Genomic DNA, 21,310 nt, shown 5'->3' with positions numbered 1-21,310 from the left:
TAGTGGTGCATGAAGAATTCTGTCTGCATAAAACACATTTGATAGTTATCTGTACATATATATTCCACTCATTACTAAGAATAACTCTGTGTTTTTAAATGAAATTAAAAGTTGTAGATTCTAATCATTTGTTGAATGTTGACTGTTGACAATTCCTTTAACATTTGTAGGTGATTGCCAATCAGAGCTCATTCCCAGCAGCTGCTGAGCAAACAATTACAGCTGCCTTAAAGGTAACTGAATGTCCAGATGCTGGACAGATGCAGGGGGTTGGGGTTTGCTTTTTTTTTTTTTGTCGCTGCACTTTAGAGGGATGCTTTTTTTCCAGGTATTATTTTGTATGAATGTATATTAGCCAAAGCTAGACAAATATTCTGTAATTTTTATTTTGCCTTATCTGCAGCTACATAAGTGTTGCATGTGCCAAGTCACAGCTTGAGTAATGTTTGTATTTAAGAATATTCTCATAATGGTCGGAACCCAGTTGTCATCAGACTGTGAAAATAAATATCTTTCTCTGCAGCACTCACACAGCAGTAACTGAATCCTTTATCACCACCCCCTGACACACACACACACAAACCACCCTGTGATCTTTATGCTATCTGGTGCTTTTCTGCGGGGCGGTGTGGAGAGCCAGGCTGTGCTCTGGGTGCTGTGGGTGACAGCTCTCCGCATCCATCCTGCTGTGCGCTGATCTGGGAGCGGTTATGTGCAGAGGAATGAAGGGCAGCTTGCCTGTCTCAGGGGAGTGAATGGCTGAATGAGCTGTGTGCACCAGAACATGTATGTCTGCAAAGCAGGAATGCTAGATTGTTCTGCACATTCTTGAAAGAAAGGCTTTATGTACACAGTAGTAAATAGCCTTATTTATGTACTTCACTGGTTAGATTGGTTAAAGTTCAACGTTATCTTAGGGTTTTGTCCTGCTTAGCAGTTTCTAATACATAGTAGTAAAAAAGATGCTGTTGGTGTGTACTGTTTGTTAAGGTATTTTTGAGGTGTCAGAATGCAAATGCTTGTAGTTTCTGTTCCTTATTTCTGCCTTTTTCTATTTTAGACAGTCCATGATCTAATGGGTAGTGCTGTTCAACCGTTACTGAACTCTGTAGGAGATTCAGTTGAAGCTATTATCATCACTATGCACCAGGAAGATTTTTCTGGGTAAATACCTTTTTTTTTTTTTTAAATTTACTATTGCCTTAGTAAGACATCCTGCATATGCAAAATAAATTATTGCCATATACATAATAAATTGTTACTGCCACAATGTCCTTGGAGCAAGGGCCCATAATTATTGAGGGGAAGGTAGGTGATACATTATGGTCAATTAACACAGAAAGCAGAATTATAGCTATTGAAACAAATTAATCAGGCAACATGTGTCTTGGCCCCCCCCCCCCCCTTTTTTTTTTGTATCTTTTGAGTAAAATTCCTTTTAAAATGAAAAGAAAACCAAGCAGGGGGCATTTTTTGTGCCTTAAAAAAACCTCTTCTGTTTTCAAAATGTTTCTTTTTTTTATTATTTTTTTTTTTTGTGGGCAATTCTCAGAATTGTCAGTGTTCCTATTTCTCAAAAGAAAGCATATAACCTCTGATTCAAAATTACACAGAAATGTTTCTAACTTACTACTAAATGTGAAATGGTTCAAATTTTATGTATTTATTTTTTATTGTAATCTCAGACTTAGTATGCTATGCTACTTTTCTGTAAAATTTTAGATTACCATTTCCAGTATTCTTCATCTGCAAACATCTGAAGTCCTAGCTATACTGGAGCCTTTCTCCTTGAGCATTGTTTTGCTTATCTGTGTTATGATATTTCTTATATCATGAGATGTCCTGCAGACACAGAAGATTTGGTCAGTAGACATCAATCTTCTTTTTTGTTTTGGAAATTCACTGAAAAAAAAAAGGGTATATTTTCAGAGCTGGTTTTCATTTTCCTTTTTTTTTTTTTTTTTTTTTTTTCCTTAAAACAAAACAATATTTTACCCTCTCCATCTTTCTTTTGCTGCCACTAGCAAGATATCTGTCAGAGTGGATAAACTGATTCCATCCAAAGGCTGAGTTTTGTTAGCTAGCCTGCATGCTCAGGTTCCTGAGTTTGGAAGAGCTTGGTTGCCTGGCTGTGATTCAAAGAAAGAGAAAGGTGATTTATTTCTGTGTTTCCTAGCTTCTGTGCTGCTTCAGTGGTAATTAGATTGACTTTATAATCCTTGGTTTGGAGCAATCTATGAAACTAATTCTATGCAGAGAACAGGTTTGGGATAGGCTAAACTAGTGACCCTGTGACGTGTATTTTCTGATCCATTATTAGAGTTTTATATCAACAGCTGCGACGTTTAAATTTAGTGCCGGATTTGAGCTTTAGGCTCCAAACTAGCAGAGGCTCTGCAAGTTAGGTGGGAGTGGGGTGATTTCCTTTATCTTGTTAGGATGGGGATGGCTGATAAGAGAGATTTTTTCACCATGATTTCAGAAAGAGCTACACACTCTATTCTGAGCCTAAATGATACTCTATAATTCATGCTATGGCTTCGTGGGGTAGGGAAAAAAATGAAAAAGACTTCAGTAGTTTTTGGTTGTGTTTTAAAGATGAATTTAACTGCTTCCATTTATTTTTCCTTTTTTCTTCTTTTTTGGCAGATCATTATCCAGCTCAGGAAAACCAGATGTCCCTTGTTCTCTCTACATGAAAGAACTACAGGGTTTTATAGCAAGAGTAATGAGTGACTACTTCAGACATTTTGAGTGTTTTGACTTTGTCTTTGATAACACCGAAGCCATGGCTCAAAGAGCAATTGAACTTTTCATTCGCAATGCCAGTTTAATAAGGCCCCTTGGTGAAGGTGGGAAGATGCGGCTTGCAGCGGATTTCGCACAGGTACCCCTAATGTCAGCTCCGGCTTTGTATTGTTGCTTCACTGTGTTCTCTGAAAGGTATCAATACTTTTACCCCCAGCAAAGCATAAGCAGGCACCTGTGGAGATTGGTGCATTCCAGTTCTAAACATGTTCTCCGAGATACAGATTCCTGAGAAATGCATCCACTAAGTAGTTGTCACCACAAAGCACATTCAAGGAGGTGTGACATCTCCCCATCAAGCGACTGTTTCATTTAAATTCAGCTACGTCTTGAAATATTATCCATCTTGTCTGACCTATTCGGTACATCCATCATTTGCCACCGTTCATTCACTTCATTCTTTCTCTCTCTTGTAATGGAATAGAGTGTCGTTTTCTTAATTGCTTTATATATCATGGTGCCAGCAGTGGTTAATCACTAGCTCACCTGCCTTGCAGAGTAAGAGACAAGCTAAAGAAATATTAATATCCTGTGGAAGAATTGTCCTTTCATTAATAGAAGGGCCGTCTTCCTGTGGGATTCTCCTCATGACCTGACTCACCTGTCTCTCAGATTTACACATATCTTTATACTGAACTAAAACACAAAACAAATCACTAGATTAATATGCACTGTTTCTCCATGTTATCTGCTATATTCAAATTTAATTTGTCAATAGTAACACTGTCTGATTAACTTGCCAAAGAACACAGGCATCTACTAGATTGGCCTGAAGGATACAGATTATCCAAGTGGAAAAGGGAATTAGGCACCAGTTGTCTGCATATTGACTGCTGCTTTTGGTAGGTGACTGAGGTAGGAGAGGAAGGCAGGGAGGGGAGGAATTACTATCTTCTTTACTGGTTGTGGCTGCTTTGTATCTTTTGCCTTTAAGTGCCCTGAAAAAAAGACAAGAAGAAAAATCTTTGTCAGGACATACATACAGATCAGGTTGCCTGACACTGTGTTGGCCCTTAGGGGTCAAAAAAGCTTTATGTGTGAAAAACAGCCCCTCTTTTCATGTTCTGGATTCAGCTGTCGTAACCAAATTGAGAGACAGGTATCAGGGCAGTTCCATTTGGGGCATTTTGTTCGGTTATGGGTATCAAAAGGATCAACTCCAGCTCTTTCAGCTTTCAGGCTCTTACACAATTGTCATTTTTTAACAGTGGACTAAACTATGCAATAGGCTTCTACTGATTACTCCTGAGTAAAGTTTTTGTATTCATTACTAAAAAGCAGCAGACCAGCCTTTAACCAAAGAATTTAAAGGGAAGTGTTCAATTGATTTCAGTGGGAAGGCTCCATTCCCTTTGCTATTTTGAAGACAATGGCATAAAACAGAAAAAAAGGACACTTGACTCCTCCTCTGGAAGGAATATAAATACTTTTTGTAATTTATGCTGCAGTGCTAAAGTAAGTCGTATAAATTTGGGAAATATCCTTACCTAATTCTACAGTTCAGAGCATCTGATCTAAGCACCTATTATTATCATACTAAAAATATCACTCGTTTATCTTTTTAAACACATATTTTTCTCGTTCTGACACAGGTTGCCTTTTAAGTAAGAAATGAAGGTATGTTTTTATCCGAGTGTAGGGGGATTGCATGCTCTTCCCCACCTTGCTGAGTGTAACTCCTGAGTGGACAGCTGAGTGAAGATAAATCTTTGATTTCTTTTGTATTGCGGAAGGGAAAACAAAAGCTTCTGAATTCATTCTTGTCTCCTGTCTTTGCCAGTTGCTGGTTCTTGGGGCTTCCTTGTGTTTTTCTCATCTTCACATTGCATAGTATGTTTGGTTTCTTTAAAAGTGGCCTTATACAAGAACTGGTTGGGTCCATTCACTCTGCACCTTCAGGTATCTCTGCACAGAGCTCCCTGGTGCATCCCAGGCTGCATAGGGAGAATGGCCTGGGATTGCTCAGGATAAAAGAAAATAGACTATTTTGTATGTGAAGGCTGCCTTATGTCCATGTTTTCAGGGGTGTGTCTACTCCTCCCCAAAATCCATGGGTTTTGGAGAACATGTAAACCAGTGCCAGCTGCCAGGTTGCCCTGCTGGGGAGGGTGTAGCTTTGTCCTAGGCACGTTTTCTGTGCGCTCAGCCTGAATTGTGGCTGCAATCCAGCACGGGAGTCAGTTCGTTTCCCTGCTGTTGTTGGTGTGGCGCTTGCCTTTGTCAAGGAGATGGCAGGATTCCTCCGAAGGGAAGGGGAGCTTGCTGCTGCCCTGGACTGAGGAGAGCAGGGAGCAGGAATTCAGCTGAATTTCTGACTTGATGGGAAGGACAGCTTTTCCAAGCAGCCCTAAATGCTGCGTGCAGAGTATTTTCAGGCCCAGAAAGGCACTGTGTTGCTGGACAAACGCCAGAGCTGAGGGAAAGAACCTGCCTGGAAAGACACTGTGTGTGTAGGAGGAGGTTTGTTTATAAAACGCTTCTGCTTGTACTCTGTCTTGTAGAGTCATCTTGAATTTTCTGTACTCAAAAGAGGTTATATTATCAGGCTTAAAACTGTCTTTTGAGATTTAAAAACCTTTTTTGGTGTTACGGAGTTACTTGCAAGCAGAAGACTTGGGCAGATCTATCCACCTTTGGTCAACTCGAAGTCCTATTATAAACATTTATGTTGCAAGTCAAATAATTTTGGATTGCATCAGATTTTTGGGCATCTTATTAAATGTTCATACCACATTTCTTCCAGGTCACTTAGAGATACAGGGCTCTTATTTAGCAGAATAACTTTGGCTGAGAGTCAGATGTGACTTTTTTTTTGCACTACAGGCTCATTTTATTGATAAGTTGCCTCAAAACAGCAGGTATCTATACACAGAAGAGGGAAAACAGAGGCTTCAAACTCTCTTCATTCAGAACTGGGTCCGGCGAAGTGTGTAACAGATCCAATTTTCTCGAGTAAGTCTCAGCTGCTTACACAGTTGGGAATTATTGCTGTAATTCTGTTGAACCCACACCCTCTGCCTGATCCTGTTTGCACAGCCTCAGTATTGCCTTTTGCTATCTTAGGCATTACAGATATTCCAGCAGTAAGACCAGTTTTGTGCTAGTTTGGCAGTTGTAAAATGGGTGCGATAGGCATGAAATATGCCAGAATATCAGGATTTCATGAAGATCACTGCTTACAGGAACACAGAAGCTTTTTAAGCCCTAGAAAATGTCTGCAATGCTGCAAGCTTATTATCACATACTGTGTTGTTTCTTGGGACTCTCCTTGTTTGAAATACTTCCAGTGCACAGGCTGAATTCACCTCTATTCACGCTCTCAGCTTTTATACAGGCAATTGGACAAGATTACTTTTCAGTTCAGTCCTGTAAGTCCCTGGATCAGGTTGTTTTCATTTGTTTTTGTATTTTTAAGATGATCACAATTCAGTATTCATGTATGTAATACTAGATTTCACTTTCAAATTCAGTTCTAGTCAGACTGGAAAAAATGTTCTCCTGGAGGCAAGCAAGCAAGCCTTGATGGTTTTTCATTTCTGTTTCTGGGGAGTACCAGTTCTTCTCCAGAGGACCTTTTAGCTTGTTTGGTATTCAGAGTTGCTACAGCACTTACACTGAGGAATGCTCTGGGATTTGTGGCTTGTAGTTCAGGCCTTCTTAAAGCCTGGTAGAATTTCTGGACAGTGCAGCCAAGGAAGAAATATAAACACAGTAAACTGAGACTTTTATGTAGAAGAAATGGGGATTCTACAGTAATACTTGGCATGAAAGTTAATAGTCTGCTACATACACTTTGTAAGCTGATATAGGAAAATAGCTATTTATTAATAGCAAATACATATTACAACTACATTGAAATCAACTAGTCTAGATGTTCAAAGTCTCAGTTATACTTAGGCTTCACGTGAGAAAGCAAGATGTGATTTCCCATCTTGTACCATCCATGGCACAGGTTTGTGTACTGTGTTTGGAGTGACATGTTAAGCTGGAGCCACTGTCCCTGCCAAAAACCCCATGTCATATCATGACTGATTATTTTCAGCCGTTGTTGAATGGCTGAAAATATCTTTATTGGTCCTGCCTGAGTTAATACCATGCTGTATATAGCTTTGTATATTTCTTATCTAGGTGTGACGTGAGGGTTTTTTTGGTCGTTTTCAGTACTGTGGTCAAACAGTTTTGATGGGGCATAGTTAACACTGCCACCAGCTCTTGAAGTTTTTGTCGATACATTACTGCAAAATGTTTTGGCGTTATTGAATTTCCCTAGAGAAAATGCTTTTACTGTAGAAGTTGACTGCACTAAGTTCTAGTGTAGAAATAATGTCCCTATCTGCTTAGCTTATGGTCAGAATCTGTTTTCCTGATTTAATGTGCATTTAAAAAGCAAGAATAATAATCTTACATTTTTTTTTTCATGTAAGTAGGTTTGCTCCTTTGGTAAAGCATGATAATACAACTAAAAATGCTTTTCATAAAATATTCTCCTTTTTAGATTCTCACAGAGAAGTAAGAGAAGCAGGAAGTTGTAATCACAGTCATAGTCACAAGGGCAAACACTACTAAAGATAAAATGTACTTAATGTTTAATGCCAACTATCCCGCCAGAAGGAGGAAACTATTTTCTTATGTGCAATATTTTGGAGGTATCGCAGCTGAAGGATTTACTTAAACATCAACCGTTTTGGAATTGCTGCACGGTGGAGAAATCAAATTCCCCATCCTTTCAAGGCCAGCTTCTTTCATACAATAATTCACTCTTCTGCCCCCTCGCTTGTTAAATCATTCTCTCCTGCTGAATGGCTAGAAAAAAAGCATTTCGAGTTAGCATTAAAAAACTTGGAATTCATCTTGGCCAGGAGGAAATATAATTGCTAAAATTTAATGCTAAGATTTTCCAACTGAAAAAACAGCTTTTTGCTAACGAGAGATCTTGAAAATACCACAATAGGCACAAAACAGTAACTTCACTGTGGAGTTTTTCAAAGCACCCATCAATCTATATGCATTATCTGTATCTGGACTACATATTAACTTCACCCTTGGGTTGCTGAACATAATCTGATTAGAGAAGCCAGCCATGCGATGGATTTTTTTTACAATATGGCTAGCCAGTGAATAGTTCAACAGATAATTGACCAACTAGCCATGGGCTATGACAGGGTCATATGAGAAGAAAAGATAACATAGCCTTTTTGGGCCTAGAGAACAGGAATCATTGAGAAGAGGAATACGTTTTATAGAAAAGTTGGGTAGAGTCTGTTATTCTGTTCTGCGAGGCATAACAAAACAACATGAATAAATCATGGACAAGTAATGGGTTTGGAACAAAGTTAGCGGAAATGAGGCCGTCGTTAGGCCTTCTTCCATTCTAGCTCTCCCTTTTCAATGTGCACGTGCGCTTGTTACTGCCTCTCTTCCAACAGGTCCTGAGGTCCTGTGGTAGCGATCATCTCACGTTAATTGTGGTTGCACGTTATTCCTTGGACACCTGATTTCTTACTGAATTTAACCTAGACATACAAATTTTCAAATATGTAATTTTGGAAGGGAAATTTGGAAAATAAATGAATGAAAAATGCTACTCATCTTTATGTATGTAAAGCCCATTGAATGTGGATGTATGAAAGGCCTTGCACACACCGTGGTACAAATACTGGCTCGCAGACAGCCAAAAGCAGCACTTGACCTGGAAAAGCTCACCGAAGTGCTTTGGAAGCTGTAGTTACATCTCACAACAGAAGCTGTTACAGCAGAACCACATTGCATGAGTCAACGCCTGATGCAGCTTCAGGTGATGGCAGGTGGCAGAATCACAAAGTGACGTGTGCTCTGTCTTCTGCCCAACTGCAGCACCTTAAAACCAGCAGATGTTCCTAGTCAGGCACCTGCTCCTGAGCCAGCGGTGTCATCCTGCTTGGTGCTCAGTGCAGGCACAAAACCTGCACAGAAGGCCTTCAGAAAGGACTGCAGCAGCATAAAGGTTGTGGCATCTCATTATATCATTGGATCCAGACAAATAGCTAAGATACAAGTGAAAAAAAAACACAATCTTTGTTGTTATGTGAGGTATAGTTTTGATTGAAGGGATTGGGTTATAACACATAGCAGGCTAGTGTTGTAAATTTAAAAAAAAAAAAGTTTCTGTGGTTTATGTGCATTTTTACCACATCAGTTTTCACTCATTCCCACTCTTCGTGAGTCAATTTGAGATGGTATAGTTTGCTGCAAAGCTTAAAAACATTTTTTTTTTCCTTTGGCAACTAGTACTTCACGAATCAACCATCTGCTGCCATTAAATTTATCTAGCTCTAGCAATACTAATAATTCCCTACCCTGAATAAAGGATGAAGACGAAGTAACAGAATTTTCTGAAGGAAAATTTATTCTCTAGTATTTAAGACTAAAAATGTGGATTTATGCAAACCACTAAATATGTTCAAGAGAAATCATTGAAATTTGTTTTAATAAGGAACTGGTTAAGCTGTAGAAGGTTTCACTTACATCTCATTGCATCATGTTATGTTTCAGGAGAGAAACAATCATTTAAAACTTATTAAGCAGAATTATATTCTGCTGTGCTGGGATCTCTTTCTCCTCCTGGGTACAGTTTGATCCATGCTTCTCTGTTTCCACGAGTCAGAACGGCATTTTGTTGCCTATTACCAAATTCTCTAAGGCACCTACAAGAATTATATTCTCCCAAGTTCTTCGCAGCTACAAGTCCACGGCTCCCACCAGCACAGGGACACCAGTTCCTGCAGGATACCAGTTAGTTCCAGCTGCCCCTGGCCAATTCTGGTGCCTGAAAAGAAGCTCTGAAGAAATCAGAGCTCCCCTTTGTTTGTCAGGATCTGCTGGGGTCCTGTATCACGATGCAGCAAATCCTACTTAATAAGCTTCTCTTTTTGGCCACTTGCTCCTGATCCTGTGCAGCAGGCTGGCACCTTGGCTCCCGTGGGTGCTCAGAAGTGTCCCAGGAGACCTGGGGAAACAACGCTGAGCTTGTGCTGAGCTTGGGCTAAGCTTCATCACTGTTCTGGAGCTGGGGCACCTCCCTGCAGGAATCCCAGGGAGAAGCTGCCTGTCCTGTGAGCGTGCACACCATGTTGCTTGCCCTGTCTGAGAAAAGGCTGCAACTGGAAAGAAAAACAGTATTAAAGGCTTCACCCTAAATACTGTGTTATTGCAAGCGCTTTAACACTAGTTCAGCAATGTTACTTAAATGGGAAGCTGATTGTATGGTGGTATTTATCTGGTTACTTATTTTAGCTCTGATCCTTTGAAACATCTTAATTGTGCGTTGTGTGGAAATCAGTCCGAGTAGTCTTCCAAACTGGGGATTTTAAAAAATCCACACCAAGAATAAAATTTGCACCCGTCTGTTGACTGACACTTCAGGAATGCAAAAAATAAAGACTTAATCCACGTCTGGATAAAATGACTTTGCCTATTTCTTTTTTGAATGGTGTTGTTTGTAGTGTTGTGCGTGTTGACTGACTTTTTGCCACGTAATGGTACCAAGGGGTTCGGTTGGGGATCTGGAGGTGAAATTGTTCTTTCTCACTTCTGTCTTCACTGGTAACAGAGATTCTGTGACAGGAATCGAGTCTCACATGAGTGACGCAAAAACCAAGTGGAGCCTGTCTCTCATTCGAAAAGGCAGCTGAACTCCTTAGTGCTTAAAGAACAGAGTTTAAAATTGCTTGTTTTTAAAGATGGATTCTGTAACTCGGAGACTGAACAGGGAGCGGACAGTTGAGCAAGAAAATAACGCTCTTAGGGAGGCTCTTTTGTCTGATTCCATATGACCCTGTGGCAGTAGGTCCCAGCTGCCTGCCAGTCTACGTGGGTTTTGTGCTTTTGAATTTGGGGCCGAGGGTTCAATAATGAACTATTTTAATCTCATTCTTCACCAAAGAAAGGGTGCCCAGCTGAAATATGTGTGCGCTCCTACCACTTTTGTAATGGTTTGCGGAAACCTGCCTCGATTTGCTCTCTTCCCATTCTGAGCTCAGGCTATGTGGGACCTTGACGTAAGTGCTTCATCTGGAAACTCATCGCTGGCAAAATGACCCTGCTCAGGCAAACAAAGCTGCAGTTGCAGCAAGCTCACGAGAGCCCGTCCTGTTCTCATCCAGGGAGAATAGCTGTTGTTTGCCATGGGGCACTTACCGTGTTGCCAAGATTGAGCAGAAGTCCTGGCTTGGGCAGTGTGATATGAAAGAACAGCTTCTTGTCTCAAAAGCAGCCACCAGAGAGGAACTGATGACTTGGCCTGCAAGCCTGGGTTATTATTTAAAGGCAGAGTATTTAAATGCTGAGTTTTAGATTTGGGGACAATCTAACTCAAATTAAAATGTTTGCTTTTATAGATGGAGTTAGCAGTAGCACCGCTGTGTCGGCGAGTCTCTGACCTGGGAAAGTCGTACAGGCAGCTGAGGTCGTTCAGGTGAGTTGCATCAGCTAACAGCTGGTTATATGACCAAACTGTATTTCAAAACTGATTCATTACCTTTTGCTAGTTCTGATTGAACTGAGAGCTTTTTTGGCAACACCCACAAGCGAAGTAGAAATATGTTAAAGTTCTTCTAAATTTTAAGCAGGGTGTAACTATGATTTAAAAGTCTTTGTCATGCAAATGATGGCCAAATGGTAACGTTTTGTGTTGCTTTCAGTGCTGCTGCTGTATGACAACGAGTTCTGTAGTTACCTTACGTGCTCTCACTGAAATATAAAATTTACAGTGCTGTGTTAATTAAAATATGCAACTTCTGTAGATTTTTACAAACCAAACCTTTGTTGAAAACTTGAGATGCAGGCCAGTGGAAAAAAACAAGGTGATTCTATCCTAACACAATATTGCCACTGTATAGGTTTTTCTTCTAATGCATAAGATAAGCTTTTTCTTCCTTTCACAAGTATATTGTTGCATTTTTCCAGACCGCTGCTGTTCCAGACCAGTGAGCATATTGCTAATAGCCCAGCTCTGGGAGAGGTTATTCCATTCAGCATTATTCTTCAGTTCTTATTTACAAGAGCACCACCGGAGTTAAAATCACCCTTCCAGGTAGTAAGATCAACCTGTCTTTGCTTAGCAGGCGTCCTAAGGAGGAACAAATGTTACTGTTTACCCTGGTTATTTTAGTTCAAAAATACTCAAACTCCTCTTTTGTATGACTTATTGGCCTTGTTTTTATTGTGGCAAAGGTGCTATGGTCACCGATTTCATATTTTGATTAACAGTATGAAAATGGTAACATGATTTTGAACAGGCTCTCAATTCTTTAATAGTCAGTTAGCTCCTAGAAGGAAATTGAGGTCTTGTCCCAGACTGCAAATTGCAGTCGGATGTAGGAAATCTAGACTCAAACCACTGACAGAACCAGGCAAACAGCTGATGTGGATCATCACTGAGCTCCCAAAATAACGTATTGGGCTGTTTCTGTTAAATTGTCTCTGATTCCCTAACTGATTCTGCATTGCTGCAGTGTTAAGAGTGCCTCTTATTGTCTTCACTTATTTCTTCTTTGTTTCTGGAATTGTTGCGTGTATGTCCTATTCTGCATTTATGTGTAATCGGTGTTTGTTTGTGTTTCCCTGTATCAGAGGGCTGAGTGGTCCATTGCCCGCTACTCCCAGTGGCTTGATGATCATCCGTCTGAAAAGGACAGGCTTGCACTCATACGGTAAAAATCATGTTTCTTTCTTCTGTACCTTTATGACAATTGAGCAATAGCTTATCTGGACACCAGGGCTTGTCTTGAAAAGTAGAGAAGAGTGCTGTCGGTGACTTACCGTAAATACTGTTACCCTCTCCCCACTCACGGGATGAGTTGCAAAATGGGAGAATAAGAACACCTTCCTGTCCCGTATCCAAATCCTCCAGTGCCGTTGGAATGAGCACATAATCCTCTTCCAAAAGAAGGAAACTGCACACAGCGATGGTCTAAGTTAACACTCTATTTTAGCAAAATTTTAGCCTCTCTCAACTGCTGAAAAATCAAAGTCGCAGCCATCCTGCCTTCTGTATCAGGAAAGGGAGGCATTTAAAGCTTGAGCAAGGAAAACGTAGGTAGGAATTTTAAAATGGAAGAGCCTTGTTTGTAACCCCTGTAATGCTATTCTTCAGCAACCAGCTGGGGATCTTTAGGAAGTGATAATTATGTCAGATTTTTACAATCTTACTAGGGTAGATAACTTTATAGGTAAATACTATTTCATGTCTTCAAATGTTAGGAAAAGTTGTGGAGAGTTTTGTTTTTCGAGACAAACTGATTTTTAAAATTAATTAGAGGAAACATCAGTGCTCTATGAGCATTACAGAGCGAGCACATGGATCCTCTGGATTCAAGGCCTGGATGTTCATTTGGTCTAATGGCCTACATTTTCCAGCCACCTTCTCCATGTCCTGACCTAGCCTTGGTGTTACACACTTGAGTGGTGCGAGAGAGGTTATCGCACAGAGCTGTACCAGGCTTGAGCAACTCTGTCCTTGCACTTCTGAGCATGGTTGTGGCCAGCTTTTGCTGAGATTGTAAAAAATGGCTCCTAGGTTCCAGCCAGCAGTGGTTGCTTTTGAGAAAATAGACTATTATCTGTCTACACTTGTAAAGCACACAACCAAGAAGAGTCTGCTATAATCATTTATATATCAGTGATTTATAGTTCTCAAAGCTGATAGCACGATACAGCCCCGTGTAATGCTTGGGCCAATTACGGAAACGCTAGCTGATCACCAGTAGGTGTTCGTGGGATTTATTTCTGGAATATTAAAATACAAACGGTGTCTCTTCACATGTGTATTAGAAGATTTTTTTTTGAAAATCATGCATGTCATTAGTTTAATTTGATTACAAAATTATAGGTTTCTTGAATCTCAAGCTATGGCATCTTTCATTAGAGGGAATGGATGATAGGCATAGTGCTGATAGAGCTATATATGTAACAGGTATTAATATTTTATTGTAATCCCTGTCCTGATAGTGCTGGCAAAGCTGATGATTTCAGATACATTAGGGAAGGTCAGGAATGAAGATCACATGAGAACTGATGGGATTTAGGTATTTTCAATGCCTTTATACAAATTTGAGAATGCCATCCTGAAACTACAACACATTATTGTCTTTTCTTGCAATTAAGCTTCATTCAGACTGATTCAGTAAATGGGCCTGCTGGGGGTCGTGTTCAGACACTGACAAAGTGCTCTGACCATGGAGGTATTAATACACCTGGGAGAAGGCTTTTAGGCAGAGAGGGCATCTTCCATTAGACCAACTAGTGTCGTTGGAAAACTTAGGCTATTCAGTTCAAAATCCCTTATTCATTTTGCATGAGATACCTCTATAAAAATACTTACACTCTGTAATCCCAAGAGCAGGCTGCTGCAAGGTTCTCACTGGAGCATTTTATGGTGGGACTGCGGTCTTTTTGCTTTGTGCCATGGAGGGTTTGGACATGGCTTGAACGTCCTCACTCCCAGGGCATGGAGGGGGCAGCTTTGAAGAGCCACCCTTCCCAAAGGCCTCTGCTGGCTCTCTAGGGGCTCTTCCCTATTCCTGAAAGGCCAGGGGATGCTGTACCCCTCGCCTCTCTGCTGAGCTGCAGGAACGAACATCCCTGGATTTATCGAGCAGCTCTCTCCGGGCGGGCAGTGTGTCCAGGATCTCCCGTACGTCCAGGACCAGGCAGACCAGCGGGGCCAGCTGGCCGACAGCTTGAGTCCAGTGGGCACAGGGCACGGGTCTGCAGTGCAGGGGCCGGTAACTTCTGTGTGCATGGCCGTGTGCGCTCACCTGGTTGTCATCTCTTGTCATGCCTCTTAGTCACTTCTAAGTAGGCTGCTTACCCGTCCGCAAGGCAGGCAAGCCAACCAGCCGCTTGTGTGACCATCTGTTTCACTCACACTCTCTGTATTTTCCTTAATATTACATCAGAAGATTTCTGAGCTATTCTGTACTTTGTGCCTCATGTGAACTTAAGTTGAACTGCGGGCGTCTTGCTGGTCTCTCTGGTATCTTTTATCACTCAGCCCTCCTCAAGCCTTTTCCAACTGCCGTCGTTCAGCCTTGGACCCTGTCTGCTCTGGGCTCTCAGATCGCTGCACTGCTTCAAGAAGTTATCCTTACGTTTGGTGCAGCCTCGCAAATGGGAATTTTCTGCAGCTTCAGTTTATAACAGCTGTGCAATTACTCTGGGGACCCGCTTCTCAGATATTAATCCACGTGTTATCAGAATCTTTACAGCTTAATATTAAAGCTAATTGCAGTTTTCCTTCTGCTCGGCGGATCTGAAATGCCTGCTATGCAGCAAGGTGCTAATGCTGTGAATTAGGAGCATTCGGAGCATTTTTGTGCATTTCTGCCTGCTCGCGTTCAGCATGAAGCGTGGGATTTACCTGGCCAGGGATGTATTAGCTCGCCTTCCTTTATAGCCAGCAGAGAGAAACGGGCACTGCCAGGGCTGATTCATCTCCTCCTGAAGCAAGTGCCTAAAATAGGTCAGCTGTGTTGTGTCCTGGAAGCTCCATTTTCTCTGCTCAATGGAGGGAGCACGGGAGCACAGGAGCCCTCTCGGGCAGACGGCTGCCCTGTGGCATCTACAGCCAGGTGAGATGCCCGTGCTGCAGGTGGCGTCCCACAGCCTGGGGCGGTGTTGAAGGGAGCACTTCTGCAAGCAGTCAGGGCGCTTCCTTTTGCTTCCTTTCCCTTCTTTCCCTCTGTAACTCAGCCTGTCACCCACAACAGAAACATTTCTGTTACCCGTGGCAGCGTTTGAGCCAGCCTGAAGGACAGCTCATGGGTAAATTCTTCTTCGAGCTCACCTCTTTCCCTTGCAGTGAGCAGCGGAGTTCATTTCACAAGGAGCTGGTATCCCGAGAAGCAATGACCTGCCGGGGGCAGGGGTGGGGACTGCCCTGAAATCAGCACCTGGAGGCTGCTTTCAGCCCTGCTAGGTGCAGAGGCACGATGGCTTTGCTGCAAACATCAGCACCAGGCGGCATTTCTGCTCCCGTCGATGTGCAGCGAGCAAGGGGCAGCCACTTGGTGTGGCTTTGCTCGCCGCCTGCAAAGGGCTGCACCCACAGGCCAGCACCTGCCTGTCCATAAAGGTGCTCAGAGTCAGTTATTTTTGGTCATTAAACAAAAATCACAGTTCTGCCGAGCTCCTCGTTAGGGAGTTTCCAACAAGCAGAGGTGTTGCTGTTGCACTATAGGTGGTGCTGTCAGCTTTTACTCTTTGGTTTTCCGGTAACTTCTGTAGTGCCCGATCAAACAGATGCGGTGCCAGACAGGCGTGCTCTCACACCGCACATCTTCCGCTTTCCTCTTTGACTTCCCTCTGCAGAGCAAATGGGCTTGTAGCAGCTAAGGAAAGGGCTGCCCCACTGGCTGGGAGCGGGGCCCACAGGGCCGAGCCCGAAGAAGGGCCCTGCCTCGGCGTGCAGCTGCCGTCAGGCTCCATGCGACTGAAGCAGAGCCCAGGAGGGCAGCACCGGTATTCACAATGCCGTATGAAGTTATCTAATTAATCAGAGTAATTCCAAGTGATATGCATTAGGATCCCTTTAAGAGCCACAGCCCAAATCATACATTTTTTTCCCCTTTTTTGCTGTAGATACAAATCTCCATGCGTTGAAATAACATTTTAAAAAAGAACTATCTGGGTCTTATATAATCAGCTTGTCCTGATTTCCAAGAAAGCTCATGTTTTTGCTCAAGCAAGTGAAGTAATTTAATAAGTGCTTCAAAATCCTTTTCCGTACGTGGGAGGGTATCTTAAACTTAGAGGTTTTTTCCGTACTTCTTATGGCATTTTTAATGAAGCATTAATACATGCAGAACAGCCCACCAAGCTGCTTTCCATGGCTCCCTTCTCCAAACAATGTTTGTAATGTATACCAGAGCTTGTCTTTTAAAATAGAAACAGATTGCCGAACAGGTTTTATGTCCTTTATTAGACTGGGAGATGCTGAATTTAGGGCATTATTTAGTCTAATCCCTTCAAGAGTATGTTTTGTGTATTACATAAACAGGGTTTCTTCCATCTCCTTAAACATCAGTAACGTAACTATAAATTCCATCTTTTTCCATGAAAACAGCTGCGATCTCTTCTGTGCTGCAGACTCGACGATACCGTTTTCACCCATGCTGTTTATTTCCCATCATTACTTATGCACAAGCGTTTTCACAGTGTCCTCTGCAGGAGCAAGTCTCTCTTTTATAACACAGATACAGGTACTTTAAATGGTAGAACCGTGCGTCTGAATTGGCTGCTGTGCAGCCAGCATAGTTTACAAACGCTTGTTTGATCTAGGACCAGTAAAGTGTGCAAAAATAGCATATAAAATATGCATTTCAGGTGTTAACATTGCTATTAAACACATTTATCTCGGAAATGAGACGGCCATGTAGGCATCTCAGCAGCCTCAGCGAAGCATATTGCTGAAGGGTTTCCACCTCAGCCCGCCTGAGCTGCAGTCTGGCTGTGTTGCAGCCAGCACGGTGCTTTGCCCCGAGCACCTTCCTGCACCTGCTGCTCTGCCTCCACGGACACGTGAAGCAGGTAGTTCCCCAGGCCAGTTTTGCTCTGGAGGTCCCCGTGTCCTCCGTTGGGCTGTAGATGTCTCTCCTTGACTTGTGAATTCCTTTGGCGCTGCAGGTCCCACCCGTTGTTCACCACAGGGTTGCAGTGCAGTCCCCACCAATGGGAGATGTGGCAGTGGCCAAACAACCTTCAAAAGCTGAAGGCTGACAAGAAGGAAGTCTGACATAAATGTTAGATTTGGTGAAAAGCTGGTGCTGACCATGCCTTTGTCTTGGATTGGGCCATTAACAAAACTTTCTGGGGACAGCTTTTGTTCTAGAGGTCCACCCAAACACTAGTTCTGAACTGCACTTTAACTGCTCTAGAGCATTTAAATACTTCTGTTGGAGCTGCAAACACGGGACACGTGGAAATAATGAACGCGTAGCCTCAGTGTATGGAGAAGGCTTTCACCTTCACTATTTAATGTAGCACTGTACCAGGTATGCTTTAGGAAAACGCCTGGGGATTTACATCATAGTGGTAGTTCTTGTCTTTGGGTGGAAAAGAATTAAAGCTGTTCCTGCACTGGTGATATTGATGGAGTGTGACTTTGTCTTTGAAACAAGGCAGCAAAGCCCCAGTAAAAGAGAAAGCCCAACAAGAGAGCTGACAGAGATCAGCTTCTGTCAGCTGTTTGTCTGCTGGGGAAGAGAAGGGGCTGGGCAGGTCCGGGGCCTGACCAACCTCCAGGAAACAATTCACAACCAGTTCCTTTAAGCCACTTTCTGAGCTCTGAAGTGACAGCACCTGCCAGTGCTGGCGTTCATTCTGCCGGGTGAATCAGATTCTGTTGAGACAAGAGAGAGAAAAAAGGCCAAAGCTGCTGGAGGGGGTGACGGCAAGGCTCGTGCTGGTGTTTGGCACTTGGAGTAGCCTAAATCTCATCCCCTCCTGTTTGAGCTGATGGGAACAACAGTCTGGCTAAGGATTATCAAGGGCTGACAGTGAGTGGTTTTGGGCACTGCTTTTAGGGTAGAGCTGCTTCTCCCTTTCATCTGAAGTATCTGGTTAGCTCTGTCATCTTTTTCAAGGTTTGGCTGTTTTTTTTTTTTTTTTTTTTTTTTTTTTTTTTTTTTTTCAAGCAAGGAGCTAATCAAAGTCAGAAAGGGGCAGCAGTGTTACCATCTGGACAGTGATGCCATCCCACAGCTTCACCAAGAGGTGTCAGAGCGTTCTAAGTTAAGCAGGTCAATATGTTTTCTTTTCCCGATTTGCAGCTTTTGGTGACTTAAAAACTGTTTGGGACCAACAAACTCTGGGGAGTGTATAGAGGCAAAGACAGGGGCACTGGTGAGTGGGAGGGGAGGAAGAGCTGCAAGATGAATAACTGACAGCTACGGTAAGAAAATTGTCACAGAAGTTTCTCAACTTAAGTATGGGGACTATTCTTTGTAGAAAGCAACTAAAATCTAACGTGTTTCATGATTACTGCTGACTTGAGCACTTGAGTGCTGACCTGAGCAGAACTGTGATACGCGTCTGGCTCTTCTGAAGCATCTCCCTTCATCACGGTAGGATCCTGGAGCCTTCCCTGCCTGTGTCTCCCACTTGCTGTTCAAGCCTGCACCTTACGTGCCCTGCCTGTGCCCCTCAGTGCCACCAGAGGCCCATTTATCTAAAAAGCACTTAGCCTGCTGTCCCTTCCCCCAGTCTTGTCTTCTCTTGGGATTTAAAGCTTACCTGAGGACGTGGCTGATCTCTGCAGTCAGTCTGGCCTTTGCTGGGAGTGAGGCTAGCTCCATGTGGAGCACTGGTGGGCTGCAGCTAGCGGTACTGCAGTTGCTGCTGTCCCTGCAGAGCCTGCGATGCCCCAGGAGGCCAGCGGGAAGAGCGGGCTGGAAGTTTTCAGTGAGCTGACCGAGGGCAGAATGCTTTATTTTGGCTAGAGAAAATATTATTTCCCTGCCTTTCTGATTGTGACGGGGGGGGTAACTTTTCTCTTGGTGTATGTTATGTACAGAAATGCAAAGCAACTCTTCAGAGTGGGTTGGTACTGGGTGTGGACCACGCAGTGGTAACTCACTAGTAAACTGTTAGTACAGGTGAAGAGCTCTCAAGTGCATGCAGGCCAACAGCAGGGCCTGGTTCTTCACTCAGTCACTGCAGCCTTCTGAAACCTCGCGACTCTCTCCAGTAATCCAGTCCATCCTCTTGTTCCATCACCTCGGTCTTGGACAATGAGCCCTGGGCTTCAGCACAGGGACCTGCAGCCCAGCGGCTCCACCTGACAGGGCTGCAGCGGGTGGTGGCAGCGCCTGGTGCCCTGCTGCTGCCTTCCCAGCCTGTGCTCAGCAGCAGAGGCCAGGCCCCAGTTCCTTGCACACACATTTGAATGCTTGGCTCTCCCTGTGTGTCAGACTCCTGTAGTGTGACAGGCCAGGCAGTCTGGCTGGAAATGTGTGCATTTGTGAGCCACTTGCGTGCACCCTGTGCGCCGTGCTCAAGTCCCGGTGTGGTGTTGACGTGGGTGCAGCCCGGGATCAGCCTGCAGGGCCGGGCTCTCATCGCGCCCACCGGCTTCTCAGAACCCAAAGCTCAGACTCGTCTCTCCCCCAAACGGAGTACAGGCTCTCGGCCTCAGGAACGCAGCCCGGTTGTTGAATGAACTTTGCTGAAGATTTCCAGCAAAGCTCTGACGTTTGCTCAGGCAGTTTGGATTCCTTGCTGGTTGCTGCTTTAGTGATGCTGTCTCACAGAGGCAATGGAGTGTGTTATGACACAGCTGCATCCTCCCAACCTCTCCTCTGCTTTGCCAGGTTTGCTGGGCTCACGTGTAACATCCCACTGTGGTAGGATCGTACAGGGGTACGGGACTCTCTCGTCCCACATCACTCACCTTACCCCCAACCCCTATGGTGAGAGGCACAGGCCGAGTCCGTTTGGTCTCTACTTTCCCTAGCCTTGCCTACCTGAGGGCCTGCTTACCTCCCATCAGCTTCAGTTGCCACAGGCGCACACGGGTTTGCAATGTTCCTTTAGGTCCCCTGAACAATTTCAGCAATTCTGCGTGATCTCACTGTGGGCTTCTCTGGTGGAGCAGCAGTGACAAGATGGAGCCATGGCCCCCTTGGCCCTGCCCAGGATGTTACAGCTGCTGCTGCTTCCTCACAGGCACACCGCTGCAGTTCTCTTGGTGCCACCTCCCTCGGCCCTGTTCACCTGACCTCGATGTGCCCGACACGCAGCCACCTGCCCCTGGTGGCCTGGGCACATTCCTGCTGCCTCACCCAAACCCAGTGCCCATCACAGGCCAAGCAGCCGTGCTGGCGTGCCCTGCACCTCCGGCACACAGACAACCAACCCGACACCCAGAAAGGTCTGCGATGGGATGCTGTACGAGCTTCGTATGAGCCATTCCCACGCAGAAGTGGGGTAGGTGTGTCCCAGGAGTTGTCAGAGTCCCCACCTGAAAGTCTGCTGTGTAGGTTTTTTCCTGTCACAATCTTGCTGTAAATAGCGCCATGAACCGTAATGTGAACAAGTTCTTGAAGCGACCTCCCCAAGTTCACTGTTGTGCAAGAAGAAATGGAAGGAAAAAAAGGCTAGGGAAAAAAATCAACTAAATGAGACACAGCATTCAAATATGGCAGAACTAATTTGGCCTATGTCATGCACGATTAAATCAAAAGCTGACATTGGGCTTTACAAAGTCTTTCCTTTACAGACACAGTGTAATTCAACAATACAATAGAGTTGGTTGAAAGGTGGCCATGTACTTGTAAAGCAGGTTAAACTACTTACAGACACGTACATGCTCGCTGTTGCCCCTTTTAGCTGTGAAATTTCTGTATTTGTGTAACTTGCACACCACTTTTACGTGTGACATCCTACAACATGTAGGAAAAACAGCACAAAGCTACACAACAACCGCACACATGCAATTTGTCTCCGGTTTAGACCAGTATTTCCCAAA

The 21,310-nt window shown here is 43.6% G+C and overlaps 1 protein-coding gene across 1 annotated transcript in view; it reads left to right on the top strand.

Annotated features, from left to right (window-relative positions):
• Positions 1-21,310, top strand: part of COG5 (component of oligomeric golgi complex 5) — a 183,528-nt gene that overhangs the window by 161,065 nt on the left and 1,153 nt on the right. The window contains exons 16-21 of the mRNA XM_035332406.1: positions 171-233; positions 1,061-1,164; positions 2,650-2,887; positions 11,184-11,260; positions 11,752-11,878; positions 12,418-12,497. Of these exons, the coding sequence (XP_035188297.1) occupies positions 171-233; positions 1,061-1,164; positions 2,650-2,887; positions 11,184-11,260; positions 11,752-11,878; positions 12,418-12,497 (689 nt within the window). The remainder of the gene's footprint in view (positions 1-170; positions 234-1,060; positions 1,165-2,649; positions 2,888-11,183; positions 11,261-11,751; positions 11,879-12,417; positions 12,498-21,310) is intronic.

Source organism: Oxyura jamaicensis, chromosome 1 (assembly GCF_011077185.1).
Source record: "Oxyura jamaicensis isolate SHBP4307 breed ruddy duck chromosome 1, BPBGC_Ojam_1.0, whole genome shotgun sequence".
In the NCBI taxonomy this organism is placed as follows: Eukaryota; Metazoa; Chordata; class Aves; order Anseriformes; family Anatidae; genus Oxyura; species Oxyura jamaicensis.
This window is presented reverse-complemented; position numbering and strand designations above follow the sequence as displayed.